The sequence below is a fragment of the Sus scrofa genome, chromosome 1 (genome assembly GCF_054392235.1).
Source record: "Sus scrofa isolate SSC_HxYL_T2T_F1_AM1 chromosome 1, Sscrofa_HxYL_maternal_Yorkshire_Landrace_v2.0, whole genome shotgun sequence".
Classification (NCBI taxonomy): domain Eukaryota; kingdom Metazoa; phylum Chordata; class Mammalia; order Artiodactyla; family Suidae; genus Sus; species Sus scrofa.
This window is the reverse complement of record NC_139383.1, coordinates 193352929-193376800: the sequence shown is the minus strand read 5'-3', so window position 1 is coordinate 193376800 and position 23872 is coordinate 193352929. Positions and strand designations below refer to the sequence as shown.

Sequence of the window (23872 nt, the reverse complement as noted above, 5' to 3'; positions counted from 1 at the left end):
GTGTTGTCTGTTCTTGAACCTCATATGAATGGAACCATGCACTTTTGTGCTCCCTTGTGTCTGTGAAATGACAGTGTTTTGAGTGAAGGATTTTTTTTTTTTAAAAGAGGTTTTAATTTTGTAAGTCAAATATATGACAATAAATTTTAAAAAATATTATAGGCAAAAAGAAAAATAGTGGGTTTTAGTGTCTACACCCAAGGAGTTTGATGAAAAACACTTCTACACTCAAGCAGTATAGTTAAAAATATTTGAGGAGTTGATGTAAAATGCTGAGAAAGTATACGAAGATAGATGATCACAAAGACTGATTATCTATACAGAAAAATCCTATATGCATGTGAAAAGTAACATGGTTTTTTTTATTTTTAACTCAGTGAATTTTATTACGTTTATATTTGTCAGTGATCATCACAACCCAATTCTGTAGCATTCCATCCCAAACCCCCAGCCTATCCCCCCAGCCCCTCAACCTGTCTCCTTTGGAAACCATGTTTTTCAAAGTCTGTGAGTCAGTATCTATTCTGCAAAGAAGTTCATTGGGTCCTTTTTTTAGATTCCACATGTAAGTGAGAGCATTTGATGTTGGTGTCTCATTGACTGACTTCACTTAGCATGATAATTTCTAGGTCTGACCATGTTGCTGCAAATGCCATTATTTCTTTCCTTTTAATGGCTGAGTAATATTCCATTGTAGTATGTACCACATCTTTATCCACTCCTCTGTTGATGGACATTTAGGTTGATTCCATGTCTTGGCTATTATATATAGCACTGCAGTGAACACTGGGGTACATGTATCTTTTGAGTAATGGTTTTCTCTGGATTGATGCCTAGGAGTGGGATTGCTGGATCACATGGTAATGCTATTTTTAGTTTTCTGATGCATCTCCATACTGTTCTCCTCAGTGGTTGCTCCAATTTACTTTCCTATCAACAGTGCAAGACGTTTCCTTTTCTCCACACCCTCTCCAGCATTTCTTGTTTGTAGACTTTGTGTGTGGGTTTTGTATATTTAGGGCTGCACCTATGGCATATGGAGGTTCCCAGGTTAGGCATCTAATCGGAGCTACAGCTGCCGGCCTATGCCACAGCAACGCCAGATCCAAGCCACGTCTGGAACCTACACCGTGGCTCACTGCAATGCCAGATCCTTAACCCACTGATCGAGGCCAGGGATTGAACCTGCAACCTCATGTTTCCTAGTCAGATTTGTTTCCACTGTGCCACAATGGGAACTCCTGTTTGTAGACTTTTTGATGACGACCATTGAGGAATTCCTGTTTGTAGACCTTTTGATGACTGATTGCCATTTGGGCCAGTGTAAGGTGGTACCTCATAACAGGTTCGATTTGCATTTCTCTAGTAATTAGTGATGTTGAACATCTTTTCATGTGTTTTTTGGCCATCTATATGCCTTCTTTGGAGACTGTCTGTTGAGTTCTTCTGCCAGTTTTTTAATGGAGTTGTTTGTTTTTTGGGTATCAAGCTGCAGGAGGTGTTTATAAATTTTGAAGATTAATCCCTTTTCAATTGCTTCATTTGCAAATGTTTTCTCCCATTCTGTGGGTTGTCTTTTCATTTGTTTAGGGTTTCCTTTGCTTTGCAGAAACTTTCAAGTTTAATTAGGTCCCACTTGTTTGTTTTTATTGTCAATACTCTAGGAGGTGTCTCTGAGAAGATATTGCTGTGGTTTATGTCAGAGACTGTTTGGCTCATGTTTTCTTCTTAAAAGAGTTTTATAGTATCTGCTCGTATATTTAGGTCTTTAATCCATTTTGAGTTTATTTTTGTGTATGGTGTTAGGAAGTGTTTTAATTTCATTCTTTTCCATGTGGCTGTCCAGTTTTCCCAGCAACACTTATTGAAGGGGCTGTCTTTTCTCCATTGTATAGCCTTGCCTCCTTTGTCATAGATTATTTGACTGTAGGTGCATGGGCTTAATTCTGGGCTTTCTATCCTGTTCCACTGATCTCTTTCTGTTTTTTTTTTGTTTTGTGTGTGTGTGTGTATGTGTGTGTGTGTGTGTGTGTGTGTGTGTGTGCCAATACCATACAGTTTTGATGACTATAGCTTTGTAGTATAGTCTAAAGCTAGGGAGCCTGATTCCTCCGGCTCTTTTTCTTTCTCAGGATGGCTTTGGCTATTCTGAGTCTTTTGTGCTTCCAAACAAACTTTAAAATATTTTGTTCTAGTTCTCTGAAAAATGTCATTGGTAATTTTATAGGGATTGCATTGAATCTTAGTTTGCCTTGGGTAGTATAGTCATTTTGACCATGTCAATTCTTCCAATCCAAGAGCATGGTATGTCTTTCTGTCTGTCTGTGTTGCCGTTGATTTCTTTCATCAGCGTTTTTTGTCTCTAGGTAGCTTTAGTCCTAAGTATTTTATTCTTTTTCATGCGTTGGCAAATGGGTTTGTTTCTCTAACTTCTCTTTCTGATTTTGCATTGTTAGTATGTTTAACAATTTCTGTGTATCCTTCAGCTTTACCAAATTCATTAATGGGCTCTTAACAGTTTCCTGGTAACATCATTAGGATTTTCTAGGTATATAGTATCATGTCATCTGCAAATAGTGATAGTTTTACTTCTTCCTTTCCAATTTGGTTTCCTTTTATTTCTTTTTCTTCTCTGACTGTTGTTGCTAGGACTTCCAAAATTATGTTGAATAGTAGTGGTGAGAGGACATCCTTGTTTTGTTCCTGATCACAGTGGAAGTTCTTTCAGCTTTTCACTATTGAGAATGATGTTAGCTCTGGGTTTGTCAAAGATGGCCTTTATCATGTTGTGGTAGGTAAAAAACTTTCTGGAGGGTTTTTTATCAGAAATTGGTGTTGGATTTTGTCAAAAGCTTTTTTTGCATGCATCGAGAGGATCATATGGTTTTTATTCCTCATTTTGTTAATGGTGTGTATCACACTGATTGATTTATGGATATTGAAGAGTCCTTGCATCCCTGGGATAAATCCCGCTTGATCATGGTGTACAATCCATTTAATGTATTGCTGAATTTGGTTTGCTAGTATTTTGTTGAGAGTTTTTGCATCTATGTTCATGAGTGATATTGGCCTATAATTTTCTTTTTTTTTGTGGTATCTTTGTCTGGTTTTGGTATCAAGGTGATGGTGGCCTCATGGAATGAGTTTGGGAGTATTCCTTTTTCTGCAATTTTTTGGAATAGTTTCAGAAGGGTAGGTGTTAACTTGTCGAAATGTCTCATAGACTGCCTGTGAAACCATCTGGTCCTGGACTTTTGTTTGTTGGAAGTTTTTTAATCACAGTTTCAATTTCAATACTTGTGATTGATCCATTCATCTTTTCTATTTTGTCTTGGTTTAGTCTTTGAAGATTGTACTTTTCTAAGAATTTGTCCATTTCTCTTAGGTTGTCTGTTTTATTGGCATATAGGTGCTTTTAGTAGTCTCTTATGATCCTTTGTATTTCCGTGAAGTCTACTGTAACTTTTCCTTTTTCATTTCTAATTTTATTGATTTGAGTACTCTTTTTCTTGATGAATCTAAGGTGTATATTTTCAAAGAACCAGCTTTTAGTTTCATTGATCTTTTTCTGTGGTTTTCTTCATTTCTATTTCATTGATTTCTCCTCTGATATTTATGATTTCTTTCCTTTTGCTAACTTTAGGCCTTGTCTGTTCTTCTCTCTTTAGTTGCTTTAGATGTAAAGTTAGCTTGTTTATTTGAGCTTTTTCTTGTTTCCTGAAGTAGGCTTGTATTGGTATAAAATTCCTTCTTAGAACTGCTTTTGCTGCATCCTGTAGGTTTTTGATTATTGTGTCTTTGTTGTCATTTGCTTCTAGGTATTTTTTAATTTCCTTTTTGATTTCTTCAGTGATCCATTGTTTGTTTAGTAGTATATTGTTTAGTCTCCATGTGTTTTTTGCAGTTTTTTTCTTGTCGTTGATTTCCAGTTGTATAGCAGTGTGTTTGGAAAAGATGCTTGATATGATTTAATTTTCTTAAAGTTACCAAGGCTTGATTGGTGTCCCAGAATATGATCAGTCCTAAAGAATGTTCTGTGTGCACTTGAGAAGATTGTGTATTCTGCTGTTTTGGATGGAATGTTCTCGAAATATCTATTAAGTCCATCTGGTCTAATGTGTCATTTTAGGGCTTGTGTTTCCTTGTTGATCTTCTCTCTGGTTTATCTGTCCATTGCTGTAAGTGGGGTGTGTTACTGTCAACTTCTCCTTTTAAAGTTGTTAGCAGTTGCATTATATGTTGAGGTGATCCTGTGCATATATACTTACAATTGTTAAATCTTCTTCCTGGATTGATCCTTTGATCATTATGTAATATCCTTCTTTGTCTCTTATAATATTCTTTAAGGTCCATTTTGTCTGATATGAGTATTACTACTCCAGCTTTCTTTTGATTCCTGTTTGCATGGAATATTTTCTTCCATCTTCTCACTTTCAGTTCGTGTGGGTCTCTTGAAGACAGCATATATATGGGTCTTGTTTTTGTATCCATTCAGCCAGTCTATGTCTTTTGGTTGGCATTTAGTCCATTTACGTTTTAGGTAATTATTGATGTATGTTCTCATTGCTATTTTATTAACTGTTTTGAATTTGTTTTTGTTGGGCTTTTTTCTTCCCTTCTTGTTCTCCTCTGTGGCTTGATGACTATCTTTAGTGTTGTATTTTGAGTTGTTTTTCTTGTTAGTGTATCTATCATAGATTTTTGGTTTGCAGTTACCCTGAAGTTTTGATATAGGAGTCTATATACACACACACACACACAATATTGTTTTAAGTTGTTGGTCTCTTAATTGCATCTCCATTTTCCTGCATTTGTACCCTCCTCTTCTCACGAATTCTGATTTTGGTAGCACATTTGTGTGTGGATGATTTCCTACCTTTACTATATATATGCCTTTACTGGTGAGCCTTGACATTTGTAATGTTTTTGTTTCTGGTTGTGGCCTTTTCTTTTCCACCTAGAGAAGTTCCTTTAGTATTTGTTGTTGAGCTGGTTTAGTGGTGCTGAATTCTCTTAGCTTTTGCTTGTCTGTAAAGCTTTTTATTTCTCCTTCAAATCTGAATGAGAGCCTTGCTGTGTTAGAGTAATCTTGGTCGGTGTTATTTCCTTTCATCACTTGAGGTATATTGTGCTCCTTCCTGGCTTGCAGAGTTTCTGCTGAAAAATCTGCCCATGACTTTATCAGGGTTCTCTTGTATGTTATTTGCTTCTTTTCCCTAGCTGCTTTCAGTATTTTCTCTTTATCTTTAATTTTGGTCAGTTTGATTAATATACGTCTTTGGTTGTCCCTCCTTGGGTTTCTTTTCTATGGTACTCGTTGTGCTTCCCGGATTTGAGTGAGTGATTCCTTCCCATGTTAGGGAAATTTTCGGCTCTTATCTCCTCAGATATTTTCTCTGTTCCTTTCTTTTTATCTGTTCCTTCTGGCACCCCTATAATACGGATGTTGGTGCCTTTAACATTGTCCCAGAATTTTCTTAGACTGTCTTCATTTCTTTTCAGTCTTTTTTCTCTTTTCTGTTCCATGTCAGTGATTTCCACTAGTCCGTCCTCCACCTTGCTTATTCATTCTGCCTCCTGTATTCTGCTTTTGGTTGCTTCTAATGAATTTTTTATTTCATTTATTGTATTTTGCATCTCTGCTTGCTTAATGCTTACATCTTGTATTTCTTGGCTCAGTGTTTCTTGTAATTTATCAATCTTTGCCTCCAGTTTATTTCTAATGTCTTTTTTTTTTTTTTGATTTCTAATGTCTTGAATCATCTTCACTGTCTAAAGTCTTTTTCATGGAGGTTGATAATCTCCAGATCACTTAGCTGTTTTTCTGGGTTTTTTTTTTTGTTTCCTTATCTGAGTCATAATTCTCTGCCTTTTCATTTTGTATAGATTTTTGGTGTGGTCTCCGTTTTGCAGACAGTAGAGTTGTAGCCTCTCTTGCTTCTGATGCCCACCTCCCTTGTGGCTGAAATTGGTATGGGGGCTTGCTGTAGGCTTTCTGATTGGAGGGACTGGTGCCTGCCCACTGGTAGGTGGAGCTGATTCTTATCCTTCTGGTGGGTGAGGCTTTGTCTCTGGGTGGGATTAGAGGCTGCTGTGTGCCTGGGGAGTCTTTAGCCAGCCTGGGCAGTCTGTTTGCTTAGATCCCCTTGGATTATTGTTTGGCCTGGGTCTTCTCAGCCCTGACAGGTGGGGCCAGATTTTTGCAAAATGGCCACCTCAAGAGGAACACACTGATGATTATTCCTGAGACCTTTGCCTCCGATGTCCTTCCCCCACAATGAGCCACAGTCACCCCATGTTTTCCCAGGAAATCCTCCAAGAACTGTAGGCAGGCCTGATCCCGATTCTTAGGGAGTCTCTGCTTTGCCCTGGGACCCAGTTCACATGAAAGTCTGTGTGTATCTTTCAAGAAAAGAGTCTAAACAAAGCACAAAAACAACCCAAAAAAAAGGAGTTCCCTTCGTGGCTTAGTGGTTACTGAACCCAACTAGTATCCATGTGTATGTGGGTTCGATCCCTGGTCTTGCTCAGTGGATTAAGGATCTGGCGTTGCTGTGAGCTGTGGTGTAGGTCACAGACGTGGCTCGGATCCTGAGTTGCTGTGGTGTATGCTGGCAGCTACAGCTCCGATTTGACCCCCTAGCCTGGAAACTTCCATATGCTGCAGGTGCAGCCTTAAAACAGCAAAAAAAAAAAAAACCCAAAACAAAACAAAAAAACAAGAATAGGTCTCCATTTCCCCCAGTTCCGTGGAGCTCCTGCACACAATCATCACTGACCTTTAGTGCCAAATGCTCCGGGGGCTCCTTCTCCCAATGCCAGAGCTCCAGGCGTGGGGACCTGACATAAGGCTCAAAACTCTTACTCCCATAGGTGAGTGTCTGTGATACGGTTACTTTCCATTCTGTGGTATGAGGTTCCTTTTATCATGTAATTGCCCCTTCTGCCATCTTATTGTGGCCTCCTCTTTGTCTTCTGGATTAGGATATCTTTAATAGTTTGTAGTCTGTTTGGTTGACGGTTGTTCAGCAGTTGCTTGTGATTTTGTTGCTTTTTATGAGAGAAGGTGAGCTCCAGTCCTTCTGTTCCACCATCTTAATCCTATAAACATGTGATTAATTTATGGCCACACCCACAACATGAGGAAGTCTCCAGGCTAGTGATTGACTCTGAGCTGCAGCTGTGACTACAGCACAGCTGGGGTAATGCCAGATCCTTCAACCCTCTCCACCAAGCCAGGGATTGAACCTGCTGCCTCACAGTGACCTGAACTATTGGAGCTGAATTCCTAACCCACTGTGCCACAATGAGAACTCCCATGATTAATTTTTTATTTTTTATTTTTTGCTTTTTAGGGCCATTCCCAAGCTAGGGGTAGAATTGGAGCTGTAGTTGCTGGCCTACCCCACACCCACAGCAACCTGGGATCTGAGCCACGTCTGCGATCTACACCACAGTTCATGGTAGTGCTGGATCCCCAACCCACTGAGCGAGGCCAGGGATCAAATTCACATCCTCATGGATACTAGTCAGATTTGTTTCTGCTGCACCACAGTGGGAACTCCCCATGATTAATTTTTAAAAGAAATGTTAAATAATCTGGTTTGCCTGCTTTTATGATTTGTGAGTCATGTTAGTCAATTATTTAGACCGACCAACTACTGAGAAATGCGATCAGTTGTGTGTTTTGTCCATAATTATTAGCAAAATGTCCATATATCTCAATTTATGACATCTTTGGGATGTTAGACACTGTGCTCAGTGCTTCACAAATGTTCCTGTACTACAGGTTGTGGTAATGAGTAGGCATAATCTTCATTTTTACTGAGGAGGAAACAGGTTCAGTGTTCAGTTCCCATGTGCTTCTTGAATTGTGACCTTCTCAGTGTGATCATAGTTAACACTTTTATATATATGCTCAGTGTGAGCATGGTTAACACTTTTATATGTATTTTATATACATACACACACATATATATATTCAATAAATGATAACTTAATAATGATAACTTAATACATAATCTTTTATTTGATCCTCTCTCAACACCAGTGATTTTGGTGGCATTATCCCCATTTTACATACAAGGCGAGAACATTAAAAGGATTAAGTAATTTTAACTTGCCTAAGGTCACAGAGCTAATTAGGACACAGCTAGGATTCAAAACCAGGTTTGTCTGGCTCTAGCATGCATGTTTCTAACCATTATATAGTATCATCTCTCCAGGTACAATATTTAAATATTTTGTGAATTCTGGAGTTCCCATTGTGGCTCAGCAGGTTAAGACTCGCAACATTGTGTCCATAAGGAAACAGGTTCAATCCCTGGCCTTGCTCAGTGGGTTAAGGATCCAGCATTGCCACAAGTTGTGGCATAGGTCAGAAATGTGGCTCAGATCCAGTATTGCTGTGTTTGTGGTAGAGCCCTCAGCTGCAGCTCCCATTCGACCCCCTAGCCTGGGAACTTACACATGCCGCAGTTGTGGCCATTAAAAAATATATATATCTTGAATTCTAACAGGAATGTTAGATAAAATATTGGTGTATAAATTATACGTCAAAAAAGCCTTTTTTAAAAAAAGTAATGTTTTAAGAGGTAAAGGATCATGAGTGAATGAATGATTCTCAGACTTTAGTTAAATTCTTAATCAGAATTATAAAATTCTGTTATTTTTATGGGCTATGCTCTAGAATATATTGACGCTTACTAGCCATAGCTGGGTAAATATCTAATCTTTAAGAACCTATGAGTAGGGAACCAGATGAAGTGGTTTGATCCCATGTCTGTGGGAAACAGTTTTTCCAAGTAAAAAATTACTGTATAGTGCTGACTTACAAATTACTAATTTTGGGATTTATTGTGTAATAGAACTAGAAAATTACCTTGTTAGAAACTTGTAAGAAATCTTAAAGCAGCCAGACAAAGGAAATGTCTGGGTCCTAAGGTAATACAGAAAGTAATCAATAATTCAGTTACTTGGTATTGTAAGGAAAATCAACATATAGGATGCCATTTTTCCAGTTGGAATTTGTCATTTTAAACATCCAAACATTTTTTTTAAATCTATTCTTCAATTGTAAAAATAATGCATGCTCACAGCAAAAATTCACATATTACAACAGAGATATGTATTTGATTTTTAAAAATATTTTTTATACTTTAAAAATTTTTTATTTTATATTAAGTTGATTTACAGTGTATTAGTTTCAGGTGTACAGCAAGTGATTCATTTATGCATATGCATATATCCATTTTCATATTCTTTTTCCCATATAGGTTATTAGAGAATATTGGATAGAGTTCTTTGTGCTATTCAGGAGGTTCTTGTTAATTATCTACTTTATATATAGTAGTGTGGTGTGTATATGTTAATCCCAAACTACTAATTTATGCCCCTCCTACGCCTTTGCCCTTTGGTAACCAGAAATTTGAAGTCTGTGAATCTGTTTCTGTTTTGTAAACAAGTTCATTTGTATCACTTCTTTTTAAGATTCTACATATAAGTGATATCATAGGATGTTTGGTCTCTCTCTGACTTAGTTCACTTAGTATGTTGATCTCTAGGTCCATACATGTTGCTGCAAATGGCATTATTTCATTCCTTTTTATGGCTGAGTAATATTCCACTGTCTATATGTACCCCGTCTTCTTTATTCATTCCTCTGATGGACATATAGGTTGCTTCCATGTCTTGGCTGCTATAAATAGTCCTGCAGTGAGCATTGGGGTGCGTGTATCTTTTCTATTTTATTTTATTATTGTTGTTTTGTTTGTCTTTTCTAGGGCCACTGCCACAGCATATGGAGATTCCCAGGCTAAGGGTCTAATTGGAGCTGTAGCTGCTGGCCTATGCCACAGCCACAGCCACATGGGATCTGAGCTGCATCTGTGATCTATACCACAGCTCATGGCAATGCTAGATTCCTAACCCACTGAGCAAGGCCAGGGATCAAACCCGAAACCTCATGGTTCCTAGTCAGGTTTGTTAACCACTGAGCCATGACGGGAACTCCTGTATCTTTTCAAATAATGTTTTTTTTTATGGATATATGCCCAGGAGTAGGATTGCTGGATTGTACGGCAATTCTATATTTAGTTTTTTAAGGAACCACCATACTGTTCTCAATAGTGGTTGTACCAGTTTACAACCACTATTGTAACAGTGTAGGAGGGTTCCTTTTTCACCATATCCTTTGCAGCATTTATTATTTGTAGTCTTTTTGATGATGGTTGTTATGACCCGTGTGAGGTCAAACAGCATTGTACTTCGATTTGCTTTCTCTAATAATTAATAATTATTGAGCATCTTTTCATGGGAGACAGTGTATTATTTTTATTTTTGTGTCATTGTAATTTTGATTGCATTTCTCTAATAATTAGTTATGTTGAGCATCTTTTCATGTGCTTTTTGGCCATCTCTCTGTCTTTGGAGAAATGTCTACATCTTTTGCCTGTTTTTGATTGGGTTGTTTATATTTTTTATATTGAGCTGCATCAGCTGTTTGCATATTTTATTTGTTTGTTTCTCTTTTTTGGCTGCAGTATTCAGCAGCTTGATGTGGGGTCTTAGTTCTCAGACCAGTGGTGAAAGCGGTGGGTACTAACCACTAGACTGCCAGGCAACTCCCAGTTTGTGTGTTTTGGAGAGAAATCCCATGTTGGGATTGTTTGCAAATATTTTCTGCCACTCTTTGGTTTGTCTTTTTGTTCTGTTTATGGTTTCCTTTGCTGTGCAAAAGCTTTCAAGTTTAATTAGGTCCCATTGGTTTATTTATATTTTTATTTTCATTTCTCTAGGAAGTAGATCCAAAAAGATATTGCTGCAGTTTATGCCAGAGTGTTCAGCTGATGATTTCCTCTAAGAGTTTTATATTATCACATTTAGGTCTTTAATCCATTTTGAGTTTATTTTTATGTATGGTGTTAAAGAATGTTCTCATTTCATTCTTTTACATGTTAGCTATCCAGTTTTCCCAGCACCACTATTGAAGAGACTATCTTTTCTATATTGTGTATTCTTGCCTCCTTTGTCATAGATTAACTGGGTTTATTTGTGGTAAGGTTGGTTCAGGGGCTTGTGCAGGCTTTCTGATGAGAGGTACTGATGCCTGCCCACTGATGGATGGAGCTGGGTCTTGTCCTTTTGGTGGGCAAGGCTGTGTCAAGGGGTATGTTCAGAGCAGGCTATGGGCTCAGGGTGACTTTAGGTAGCCTTTCTGCTGACGGTCATTTGGCCTGAGGCATCCCAGCAGTGGAGCCTGCAGGCTATTGAGTTGGGCCAGGTCTTGATGCCAAAATGGTGACCTCCAACAGAGCTCATGTTGATAAATATTTCCTGGTGCCTCCATCCCTGGTATTCTTGTCCCCACAGTGAGCCACAGCCAACCCCTGCCTCCCTAGGAGACCTTCCAAGACCTGCAGGTAGGCTCTGGCCCAGGCTCCTTTGGAGTCACTGCTTTGCTCTGGGTCCCACTGCACATGAAACCTTGTGTGCTCACTTCAAGAGTAGAGTCTCTGTTTTCACCAGTTCTATGGAGCTCCTGCACTCAAGCCCCACTGGCCTTCAATACCAAATGCTTGGGGCGGTGGGCAGGGGGGAGGCTCTTCTTCCTGATGCCAGAGCCCCCAGGCAGGGGAGCTTGACACGGGGCTCAGAATGGTTACTCGTGTGGGAGAAACTCTGCAATATAATTATTTTCCAGTTATGAGTTGCCCACCTGGCAGGTATGAGATTTGATTATATAGTGAAAGCCCCCCTCCTACCATCTTGTGGCTTCTTCTTTGTCTTTGGTTATAGAATATCTTTTTTGGTAGGTTCCAGTGTTTTCTGTCAATGGTTGTTCAGCAGTTAGTTTTGATTTTGGTGTTTTCATGAGAGGAAGTGGGCTCGAGTCCTTCTATTCCACCGTCTTGTCTCTTCCCTCAGTAACTTTGCGTGAACAAGTGGCCAAAGAGTCAAGTTGATGCATCATGGCAGATGGACACCAACTTCCTCCCAGTGTTCACATGTGGGCTGAGTTTTGTGGTCAGTGGGAAGCAGTTTATGATGAAAGATGCTTAGGCAAGGCTCCCGGAAGGAGTGCGAACTTCCCTGCCTTCTTGGAGCTGCCAGGCGTTCATCAACCTGGAAGCTCCTGTATTTGTTTTTATTTTTTTTATTTTTTTTTTTGGTCTTTTTACCATTTCTTGGGCCGCTCCCGCGGCATCTGGAGGTTCCCAGGCTAGGGGTCTAATCAGAGCTGTAGCAGCCAGCCTGCACCAGAGCCACAGCAACTCGGGATCCGAGCTGCGTCTGCGACCTACACCACAGCTCACGGCAACGCTGGATCGTTATAACCCACTGAGCAAGGCCAGGGATCGAACCCGCAACCTGATGGTTCCTAGTCGGATTCGTTAACCACTGCGCCATGACCTGAACTCCTGTATTTGTTTTTAAATGATGAAACTGGGACTGAGTTATACACACATTTGTAATTTGTGTTTTTCGCTCAATGATACATAGTAAGGGACATCATACCATTTTTTTAAGTACAAAAGTTATTCATTAATACAGTCTCATAAAAATTGAAGTACTGTAATACAGAAATGTACTAAACCAAAGGTGAAAATTTGACTTCAGTTTACCTCTTGCTAAACCCTGTCAGGAAGTAGCCATTTCTTGATTGCTGTGTGTAACTATGTTGTAAATATTTGGAATACAACTTGCCAGTATCTTTTCTGTGTTTTATATCTATTAGCATGTCTAGTTTTATTTTTTATAACATTAATGAGAGACTAATAATTATATATTGTTCTGCAATGTGAGTTTTTTTTTCATTAAATAGTATGTTTTGGTAATTTTTCTGTGTCAGAGTAGGTGTACCTATCTTTCTGTATATAGGATCAGATTTTTCCATGTAGAGAAACTACATTTAACTGTTTCTCTAGCTAGGTAGAATCTAATTTTTATGTTAGATAATTCAAAAATTTTCCCCGAAATTGAAACATACAGTTGACCCTTGGACAGTGTGGGGCTTGAGGGTCCACCTTCCTTGTAATCAAAAGACTTTGTATAGGAGTTCCCATTGGGGCTCAGCAGGTTAAGAACCTGACTAGTATCCATGAGCTTGCGGGTTTGATCCCTGGCCTCACTCAGTGGGTTAAGAATCTGGTGTTGTCACAGATGCGGCTTGAATCTTGTATTGCCGTGGCTATGGTGTAGGGCGGCAACTGCAGCTCTGATTTGACCCCTGGCCTGGGAACTCCATATGCTGCAAGTGAGGCCCTAAAAAGGAAGGAAAAAAAAATCTTTGTATAATTTGTAGTTGGCTTTCCATATCCAAGGTTCTGCATACATGGATTCAAGCAACCATGGATCATGTAGTACAATAGTATTTACTGTTGAAGAAAATTCATGTATAAGTGGACTCACCTGGTTCAAACCTGTGACATTCAAGGGTTGACAATACTCCAAAAAGTATAAAGGTGATGGCTTTACATTCCTATCAACAGTATATGTAAATGCCCCTTTGCTACATTCTGCCCAATACTAAATGTTGCAGATCTTTACAGATGTTTGCCAGTATGACAATAATCTCAGAATTACTTTAATTTTCCTGGTGAATAATGGGAATGATAGTTGAGTAATATTTCATATATTTATTAGGCATTCCTATTTCTTCTATTAATTTTCTAATCATGGACTTTGCCCATTTTCTTTTATCTATATTTTTGTTTTAGTGATATTAATCTTTTAATGTGAGAAATATTTTACCCATACTAGCATTTTAAAAATCTTTGTTTGTAGTCTTTTTTACTATACTAAAGTTGTACATTTTTATGTCGTCAAATCTCTTATTTACTTTATAGTTCTAGATTTTCACTCTTAAGAAAATCCTCACAAATATTATAGAAAGTCTTCTCTATGTCCTCTTAATACTTTTATAGTTATTTCATACTTATACTTATGTATTTTAATTTATCTGTAATATCAACATTGATTTTTTAAATTAAGTGTAAATGTTTTCTTAGTATGAGCTAGATATTTTGATGGAAAAGTTTCTTAAGTATATTAAGTACTCTAGTATTTTTAAGATATATATGAATATATAATAACCAAGTTATGAGGCAGATTCTACTGTATTAAAATATAGGAATACTCTGAGGAGCAATTAGGTTACATTGGCTTTTTAATAGTTACAGTAGGTGGCCCAAGACTATAGAGCTTATTGAAGTATTTATTTCTCCTTATGGTTTTTAAGTTATTGCTCAATGTTGTTTAGCAAACTCCTGTTTTGTTGCTGAGTACATATGATGCTTCATCTTATCCTGTATTAGTTTTCTACTTCAAATGTGGTTTAAATTGGGCAATCAGGAATACAGACTAGTTGGGATTATCATTGAACTGAGACTTAAAAGGAATTTAAATTTCAGTACCCTCTGACCTAGCAATGCTGCTAGAATTGGGAAATAAGTACAAGTGTTTATTGGAAGGCATTGCTTGCAGTAGCAGTGGTGACATCAGTAATAAAACTCATAAAATAAGTAAATGCACCCCAGTTGAGAATGGCTTAAATAAGTTATGGTACCTGGGAGGCAGTGTGTTCAGCTTCAGTCTTCTGACTTACAGCTTGGCTCTCCAACTTAATAGCTTTTGACATTAGACAAGTATGTTAACTTCTTTGTTCCTCAGCTGGCTCCTTTAAAATGAGAATAGGGTTGTTGGGAGCACTAAATGAGTTCTTACTATAGATTGCTTAACAAAAAAAGAATAAATGGGAAAAATGAAGTAACTAAATATGAAATGGAAATTATACAAAGTATAAGAAAGAGGGAAGGGAAGTGATTGGGTGGCTGATTCTATTAAATGTTGCGTAATTTAAGGGACTGTATTTTCTACTTTTTCTGTTTTTATTTTTAAATCTTTTGTTTTTATTTTTAAATCTTAAATCTAAACGCCAGATCCTTTAATCCACTGCACCAGGCCAGGGGATCGAACCCAACACCTCTGCAGCGATCTGAGCCATTACAGTCAGATTCTTAACCCATTGTGCCATATAGCAAGAATTCCCCTACATTCTTTGTTTTAGAAACTTCATAAAGAAAATTGTTAATTCTTACTCTACTCAGTTCAGAATAGTAACTATAATTCATCATACCAGGAGTGAATTGGCAATATTCTAATTGTTTCTTAAAAGATTTGTTTGCTAGATCTTTGAAATAAACCATGAGAAGATTCTGCCTAGAAGTTAATGTTTTTCCACACCTTATTTACATGTATACTCTCTATAGCAGAATTCTTTTTTGCCGAGCTGAGCTGGAGTAATGTTTTCAGCCCTTTTAATAAGTAACCTTATCACAAAATGCCCTTGGAGTTACGGTTCTTGCTTCTAAAGGTACAACGAAATATCCCAGTGTTCTTCCTTGAACGCCAAAAAGGATCATTCACAGCTGTCTTTGTTGCTTATTTAACAGTGTTCACATTCTGCAAGTTGCTTTAGTATTCATTGAGAGAACACATTTTTAGGGACATCAAATCAGATACCCTGTGGCTAGTAAGAGGCTGGGTTTTTTTTTTTTGTTTTTTGTTTTCCTTTTTCTCACTTTGTGTTCTCTTCTTAGACTGTCTTTACAACTTCAAAAATCTCTAGTATTACCACCACTTTTTTAAATAGGTAATTGTTTCTATCATTGTGTATTTGGGGGTAGTGTATCCTTAGAGAGGAGAGAAATTCTTAAGCATATTCCTAAACTAGGTAAGGAAAACAGCCATTCCATTTAATAACATCATTCATTAATAATGTGGCACACATTTACACATTTTCTTTTTAAAAACTATGACTACAGGACAAAATATAATTAACAGAGTTAGGACTTTGAAAGGGAGGTGCTCTTAGTGTCATTCTGAATTTTTTTTTAAGTCTTAATATAATCGCCTTAATTTTTGTAGGTTTTTTTTTTTTTTTTGGTCTTTTTCTAGGGCCACACCTGTGGCATATAGAGAGTCTCAGGCTAGGGGTCTAATCGGTGCTGTAGCCACTGGCCTACACCTGGGCCACAGCAACGCTGGATCTGAGCCACGTCTACAACCCACACCGCAGTTCATGGCAACGCTGGATCCTTAACCCACTGAGCAAGGCCAGGGATTGAACCCATAACCTCATGGTTCCTAGTCAGATTCGTTAACCACTGAGCAATGATAGGAACTCCAATTTTTGTAGTTTAAATGACAGAGAATAGATGATCAGTGGACTAATTCAACTTTTTTAAAAAAAACGTAGCCTTTACTGTATGCCTACCCCTTTAACACTGAGGCAGGAAAGATTAAAAAGACAGTATCTCTACCTTGAGGGGTTTAATTATAAAATGTACCTTTCTTTGTTAGCCTCTTTCTAGACAAAATTTTACCCATCCCTTTGCTTTAATACTTTATTTGTAAATCTTTTGGAATGGGTTGAGCTATTCATTGAGAAAACATCAACATAAAATTATTCTCTTAATTTATGTGAATTTATTCAGTTACATTGAGCTGTCTTAAAACTGTGGTGATTTTAGAGGGGGATAAATGTAAACATATTTGTCACTAAACATGTGACTAGAGCACAACCTCATTGTTTTGAATTGGACAAAAACTTAATAGGTTATAGCTTCTAAGGTTCTTTACTCTTAAATCCACTGGAAATATTTACTTCAGTTTATGATTCACAATTAGGAAAAAAAATCTGTTTTTTCCTTTCCCTTCTTTTCATTTTCATTCTTTGTTTCTGTCTTCTGTTATTGCTTTTCCTTTACCTTCTGAATTCCTTTCTTTCCTTTCCTATAGGCACTGATGTTCTTTACATTGGCCCTCTGAAAGGTGAGCCTTGGCACAATTAAAAACAAAAATGTTGGTCTGTCTGCTTCAGCAATATCCTTAACTTATATTCTAACTCTCAAACTGATTTTTTCCCTAGAATTTCCACCAATTTAATTATATTTTTTGAGCCTGTTATTATGTGTTTTTAATACAAAGAGTTAATTTCATGTTTTTAAGGCAGGTAAAATAATGTACTGTGGCTTTCCATTCCAGAATGAAGTTTTTGTTTCAGAGTATGCTTTATATCATTATAGCATGTGTTACTGAAAACTAATATACCATGCTTCATACTTAACTACCTATTTTTCATGTTATTTATTAGGAAGTATATATTCAAGCCCAGGACTTTATAGTAAAACAATGACCCCCACTTACGATGCTCATGATGGAAGCCCCTTGTCACCGACTTCTGCTTGGTTCGGTGACAGTGCTTTGTCAGAAGGCAACCCCGGTATACTTGCCGTCAGTCAACCAATAACATCACCAGAAATCTTGGCGAAAATGTTCAAGCCTCAAGCCCTTCTTGACAAAGCAAAAATCAACCAAGGGTAAGTTTTAAAGTATAGACATAATTTTAAAATTTCTTGGCGTTCCTGTTGTGGCACAACAGAAACAAATCTGACTAGTGTTCATGAGGATGTGGGTTTGATCCCTGGCCTTGCTCAGTGGGTTGGGGATCCATTGTTGCTATGAGCTGTGGTGTAGGTTGCAGATGTGGCTTGGATCCTGTGTTGCTGTGGCTGTGATACAGGCCGGCAGCTGTAGCTCCAATTCGACCCCTAGCCTGGGTACTTCCATATGCCCAGGGTATGGCCGTAAAAAGCAAAATAAATAAATAAATAAATATCTTTATCCACATAGAGGTAGAAATATTAATTCTGTCTTGCTTATGTTCCACTGCTCTTGTTAATTTCCCCAGGTGGCTTGATTCCTCAAGATCTCTCATGGAACAAGATGTGAAGGAAAATGAGGCCTTGCTGCTCCGATTCAAGTATTACAGCTTTTTTGATTTGAATCCAAAGGTATCGAGGGTTTAGAGGGATCTCTTTTGTTCTTTTTGTTTGCTTTTTTTGGAGGTTGTTGGGGTGAGGAATTGTTTGGCTGTATATAGCAAGTCTTGAATAATATTAAAAACTCAGAGCTTTGGAGAAAGGCACCTGTATTTTAAATAAGTCTATTGTTTTATTACGTTGGGAGCGTAACTAAATGCTTTTCTTTTTTGTTAAGATAATTGAGTTTTTAGTTGATTTGTATTTTAAAGGCACCTGGCAGGAGTTCCCGTCGTGGCGCAGTGGTTAACGAATCCAACTAGGAACCATGAGGTTGCGGGTTCAATCCCTGGCCTTGCTCAGTGGGTTAAAGATCCGGCGTTGCCGTGACCTGAGCTGTGGTGTAGGTCGCAGACGCGGCTCGGATCCTGCGTTGCTGTGGCTCTAGCCTATCCTAGGCTGGCAGCTACAGCTCCGATTCGACCCCTCGCCTGGGAACCTCCATGTGCCGCGCGGGAGTGGCCCAAGAAATGACAAAAAAAATAAAAAAATAAAAAAAAATAAAGGCACTTGGTACTACAGAATTGGTAAAGTTAATGTTTTTTTTTTTTTTTTTTTTTTTTTAACATCTCTCTTCAGTTGTACTTTAGGTAAAAGAAAAGTTTTCTGAAAGATAGCCTATTCAGTTACTTTCAGATTTCTAATTATATATCTCAGAAGATGTTGCTTCAAAAAAATTTTTTTTATAGTCTGCATGTCTTCCAATTTAATAGCCAAACACTGTAATATGTTTTTACCATCAGATGGTTGGCATCATCTGTACTACTGAAGTACTCTGCTTTTCTGTTAAGATTTTAATTTGCTATAGAGATCTGGAATGTTTCCCCTCAACCCCACTGCTCCCCAGCCCCCTGCCCAAGAAAACACACAGCACAGAGATTTGGATCTTTTGCTTTTCATTTGTTTGTATTTTGAATTTTGTGGGTGGAGGGGGCCTCTCTTGACTGATTCTCATCCCTTTGTGTCTAGGTTATAGTCTAGATTTTAATGTATATATATGTGTGTGTATCATTTCAAATTATGTGTTTAAATAATTATACAACAGCAAAACATATATAGTAGAATTATTAAAAGTCATTTAAATTCCTTTTTAGGTTATATCATACCTAATTTTAGTAAAGTCAAAGCTGTTCTGGGAATATAGTTACATTTGCAGGGAGTGGGAGGGGGCTGTGTATTCTGTTACCATCCTAAGATAGTATTGTGAAGATATTACTGTTTATTTTTATTAACATAACTAAATGGATAATTCAGTATAAGTAAATATTTCCTGTGTGTGTGTGTGCGCGCGCATGCGCGCACATACTCACACCTTCTATTTTGGATTCTTCTTTTTTTTTTTTTGGCTTTTTAAGGCCACACCTATGGCATGTGGAAGTTCCCAGGCTAGGGGTTGAATCAGAGCTGCCAGCCTATGCCACAGTCATAGCAACGCCAGATCCCAGCCATGTCTGCAACTTACACCACAGCTCACAGCAATGCCAGATCCTTAACCCACTGAGTGATGCCAGGGATCAAACCTGCATCCTCATGGATACTAGTTGCATCCGTTACTGCTGAGCTACAATGGGAACTGCTGGATTCTTAAAATGGTTAGTTTCCGTGGACCTGCCACTTTGTCTGGGTGTGCTTTTCCACAGTGAGCAAATATTCCTTGAAATGACTGATTTACTCTCTGGTTATGACATGTTAGTGTGGTAAGTTGCAACAATAATATTGAAAAGGAGTTAGTTCTACCTCACTTTAATGTCTTCAAGTTAAGTTCCTTTTGTTAAGGGCTATGATACCTAATGGTTATTTCCCTGGAAAAAAATAGACAAAAGCTACTTCTAATACCAAATACATAAAAATCTTTTGGCATCTTTTAATGCCATTTTTAATGAACAGTTAGGTGTGTGTATATATATGTATATTGAATAGATAGCTTTTTGTCTTTATTGTTAATGTTAAAGGTGATATATTACAAAAGAATTGTGTGTCTTTTGTTGCAGTATGATGCAATCAGAATCAATCAGCTTTATGAGCAGGCCAAATGGGCTATCCTCTTGGAAGAAATTGAATGCACCGAAGAAGAAATGATGATGTTTGCAGCCCTGCAGGTAGTGGAGAATATGGGTTAATGGGAGTTTGCAGGGGAAAAGGCTAGGGGATTATTTAAATGGTGAAATGGCATAGTAATTCCAGTAACATTTTGATAGCATTTTACTTTTTCCTATGTAGAAAGGGAATAGAAGGGAGGGGGAGAGAGGGGGGAGTTTGGGGTTAGTAAATGTAAACTGTTGCATTTAGAGTGGATAAGCAATGAGATCCTGCTATATATGTAGCACAGGGAACTATGTCTAGTCACTTGTGATGGAGGATAATGTAAGAAAAAGAATGTGTGTGTGTGTATGTATATACGTATGTATGACTGGGTCACTTTTTTATACAGCAGAAATTGACAGAACATTGTAAATCAACTCTAACAGAAAAAATAAAATCTTAAAGTGAATAGACACGTAGAAGGCAAAATAAATGTGAATTTAGTGTAGTATTTTCTTATGTAAGAATTTAGTGGTATACTTAATAGTTACTTTTCTTTATCCTGTAGGAGAAAAATATCCTCCCACCCCCAGATGTATACTAGCTTCAAACTATCCAGTTTTCCCCCTGGAAATAAAATCTATAGTAAAAATCAGATTGCTGAAATGAAGCTTTTTTGCATAATTTAATAAATAACTGGGCATGATAATATTTGTAAAATGGGCTATGGCAGAAATGAATAACTTTCAAGATTATAAAATTTTAAGAGACTAGTGAAACTAAACATAACTAAGTTTTTAGAATGAGAATCCTTAAGAACTAGACAGCTAATATTAAACCAGTATTTTTCTAAATGTGGTTCTTGCATACCACCTGTTTCAAAATTACAGTAGGGCTTACTAAAAAAATTAATTGTCCGCTTCATTACTGTTATTCCCTCTGGTAAAATCATATTAGGGTGGCATCCACAGAGCAGCATTCTTGGAGACACTGAGGTCTCCTCGACCCCTAGATTAATATTTCTTACATTTCAAAGCCTCTGAGTGAGGCTTTGATGAGTATTTTCGGATTATAGTGGAATTCTGTTTTCACCTAGAGTTCTGATAAAATTGATGTTTTTTAAGTACTGGAAGCAAGGCTGACATTCAGTTATGAAAAGCTTTTAATTGTAATAATGATTTAATATTTTCTTTGGAACACAAACATGCTTTCAGTCTTCCAAATACTTCTATGTACCCAGAAAGCCTTCTCAGTTAAGACTCAAAAAGTTGTCCTTGCAGTTCTCATCGTGGTGCAGTGGTTAACAAATCCGACTAGGAACCACGAGGTTGCGGGTTAGATCCCTGGCCTTACTCAGTGGGTTAAGGATCTGGTGGCTACGGCTCTGATTAGACTCCTAGCCTGGGAATCTCCATATGCCGCAGGAGCAGCCCTAGAAAAGGCAAAAAAAAAAAAAAAAAAAAAAAAAAGGTTGTCCTTCACAGAGGAAGAACAGCTCATTTATCCATAGTTTATATTACTGGAAGAAGGGAATTAAAATGAAGCTCAGGCAGGGATAATCTTTAACGATAGATGAATTAGTTTAACTAGTTATTTTCTAAAGTCTTGCTTAATCAACTAGTTAAGACTCTGTTATTGTGTTTCTGGATGATTCAGACTATCTGAAGAATTACTTGAATTAAATTAAGTACCTCACTTGGTTATGGTGTTCTCTCTATATCTTTCTCACTTAGAATATAGGCTCGTAATTTTCAAGTGAAATTTTGCTGGTGACAGAATAATAAGACATATAAAATATACATCAGAAGAACCACAGGTTTTTTGGTATAGTATTTCTTACCTTTTTATTATAAAAATAATGTTTTTTTTAAAGCCAACAGATATATTATACTGTGCCTGGCACACAGTGGGTGTTCAAAAAAAAATAACTGTTGAATGACTATACACACAGTTGTGTAGTCACAGAAATGGGATTATTTTGCAGCTTTCCCCAATCCCCATCCTCACCTAACATTAGATGTTCCATTTTGATGCAGTAGAAAACACCTCAGAACCACGGATTTTAATTCATGGAAACTGAATGCTCCAAAATAGCTTTCCTGGACCATTTAAAAATCTAAATTCGGGAGTTTTCTGTGGCGTAGCAGGCTAAGGATCCAGTGTTGTCACTGCCATGTTGCAGGTTCAATTCCTGGCCCAGGAATTTACACATGCCATGGGTGTGTGTGTGTGGGGGGAATCTAGATTCATTGAGAGAATTTTGGACTAAAAATACCATGAGTTGTCAGAAGCCTTCCCAGTGACTGACCCAAAGCCTCTTGGAAGCCATCCAGTACAAGAAGGTGGAAACTCTGAAAGTATGGCAAGGAGATGCCTAGTATTTTTTATTTTAGATACAGGCTGTACTCTGAACTGTCCCTTCCTTAAAGCTTCTAGTTCAAAGAAATAAAATAATTCAAAGTAAGAAACTGTGGATTAAGGAAAATAAGTTAGTAACCCTGTGTTTCAAGCATTTCGGTCCAGTGATGTACTGTAATATCTAATAGATACCCATGACTTTTTTGTTTCATCTTGTGTTTTAGGGCCACACTGGTGGCATATGGAGGTTCCCAGGCTAGGGGTCTAATCGGAGCTGTTGCCTATGCCACATCCACAGCAAACAGATCCAAGCTGTGTCTGTGACCTCATAGCTCACAGCAACGCCAGATCCTTAATCCACTGAGCGAGGCGTGGCCAGGGATTGAACCCACAACCTCATGATTCCTAGTTGGATTCGTTTCTGCTGCACCACCACGATGGGAACTCCCGATACCCGTGACTTTTGAAGGCAAATCTGGATTTTAGGACCACTCCCGTTCATAGTCAGGACTTTTCCAGTTTAACTCATAAGGACCCTTTATATCAGAATCATGTAAGGCACTTAGTCAAATTGCAAGTTCCAGACTGGACCCCAGATTTACTGAATCAAAATCTCTGGGGTAAAGCTGAGAATCTCTATTTTTAACCACCTTTCCGTATGTTTCTTAATATACCCTGATGTTTTAGGCTACTGCCTGAGGGCCTCAATCTACCTCTTTCTCCATGATTTGTGAATATGGAAGCTTCTACCACTGTAAGGATTCATTTCAGCACAAGTGAAGTTACAGCCAGAGACTAGTCATTACTAATTTACTAAATCTTAAAATACAGAGGAATGTTGATAATTGGCTTCAGGATTATCTCACTAAATGTTCCGATGACTAGATTGTGTTCAGTGAATGAACCCATCAAAAATGTGGATTGCTACTTAGTGCTTTGAAAAGTAACTGATTAAGTCATTTAAAAGTTCTGGTTAATTTTGTATAAAACCTCTGTAAAGTTTAGCATCAAAATCTAATCATTAATATTTGTTCTAAGTCACTTACCTAAATGTATTTAAGATTATGATTAGCTGCTCTGTACCCAAAGATTTTTCTGTCTACCTATAGGAGTAGTTACCACTACTCATTATACATACACTCATATGTAAATGTGGGTATTTGTGTGTGTGTCGGGGTTGTGTGTGTGTTCACATATAAACGTAATCTATCTTATTCTAATGTGTGAGAGATAATATGAATGCCATCTCCCTCTGATCATGTTTCCAACATTGAATTGAGGATGAAAGGAAAGTGAAACTTTAGTTTTCAACATAATAGTACTAATATAATCACTGTTAATCCATTTCTACAGAAGACCTTATGCATATTCTGTTCTGTTCATTATCTCTTGGTTTCTGGTTGCATTCTGGATATGCAATACTGCAGTGCAAAAAAAAAAAAAGACAGTTAAAAGTCTCTCCTCATATAGAGCTTGGTGGAGAATATGTTAACTCTCTAAATCTAGGGACTCCCAAACCAAATTTAATTGTATTTGTCCAAAGATGCTATTTTTTTTGAGTAAATATTAGTAGATTTAGGATATTGATTTCAGGTGCCATGCCTATTTTC

General features: G+C 37.6%; 1 protein-coding gene across 16 annotated transcripts in view; it reads left to right on the top strand.

The window, feature by feature from the left end:
* The window catches only part of FERMT2 (FERM domain containing kindlin 2), an 86356-nt gene that overhangs the window by 43364 nt on the left and 19120 nt on the right, over positions 1–23872 (top strand). For 9 of the 16 annotated variants that reach the window (XR_014819059.1, XM_021102109.2, XM_021102100.2 and 6 more), the window contains 3 exons: positions 17156–17381; positions 17753–17855; positions 19874–19981. Coding sequence is in view for 14 of the 16 variants with exons in the window: in XM_021102109.2 (XP_020957768.1) it covers positions 17156–17381; positions 17753–17855; positions 19874–19981 (437 nt within the window). In the remaining 2 variants the exon portion in view is untranslated. Of the gene's footprint in view, positions 1–16800; positions 16834–17155; positions 17382–17752; positions 17856–19873; positions 19982–23872 lie in introns of all 16 variants that reach the window. The other 7 variants (XR_014819058.1, XM_021102091.2, XM_021102069.2 and 4 more) reach the window with 1 other exon arrangement.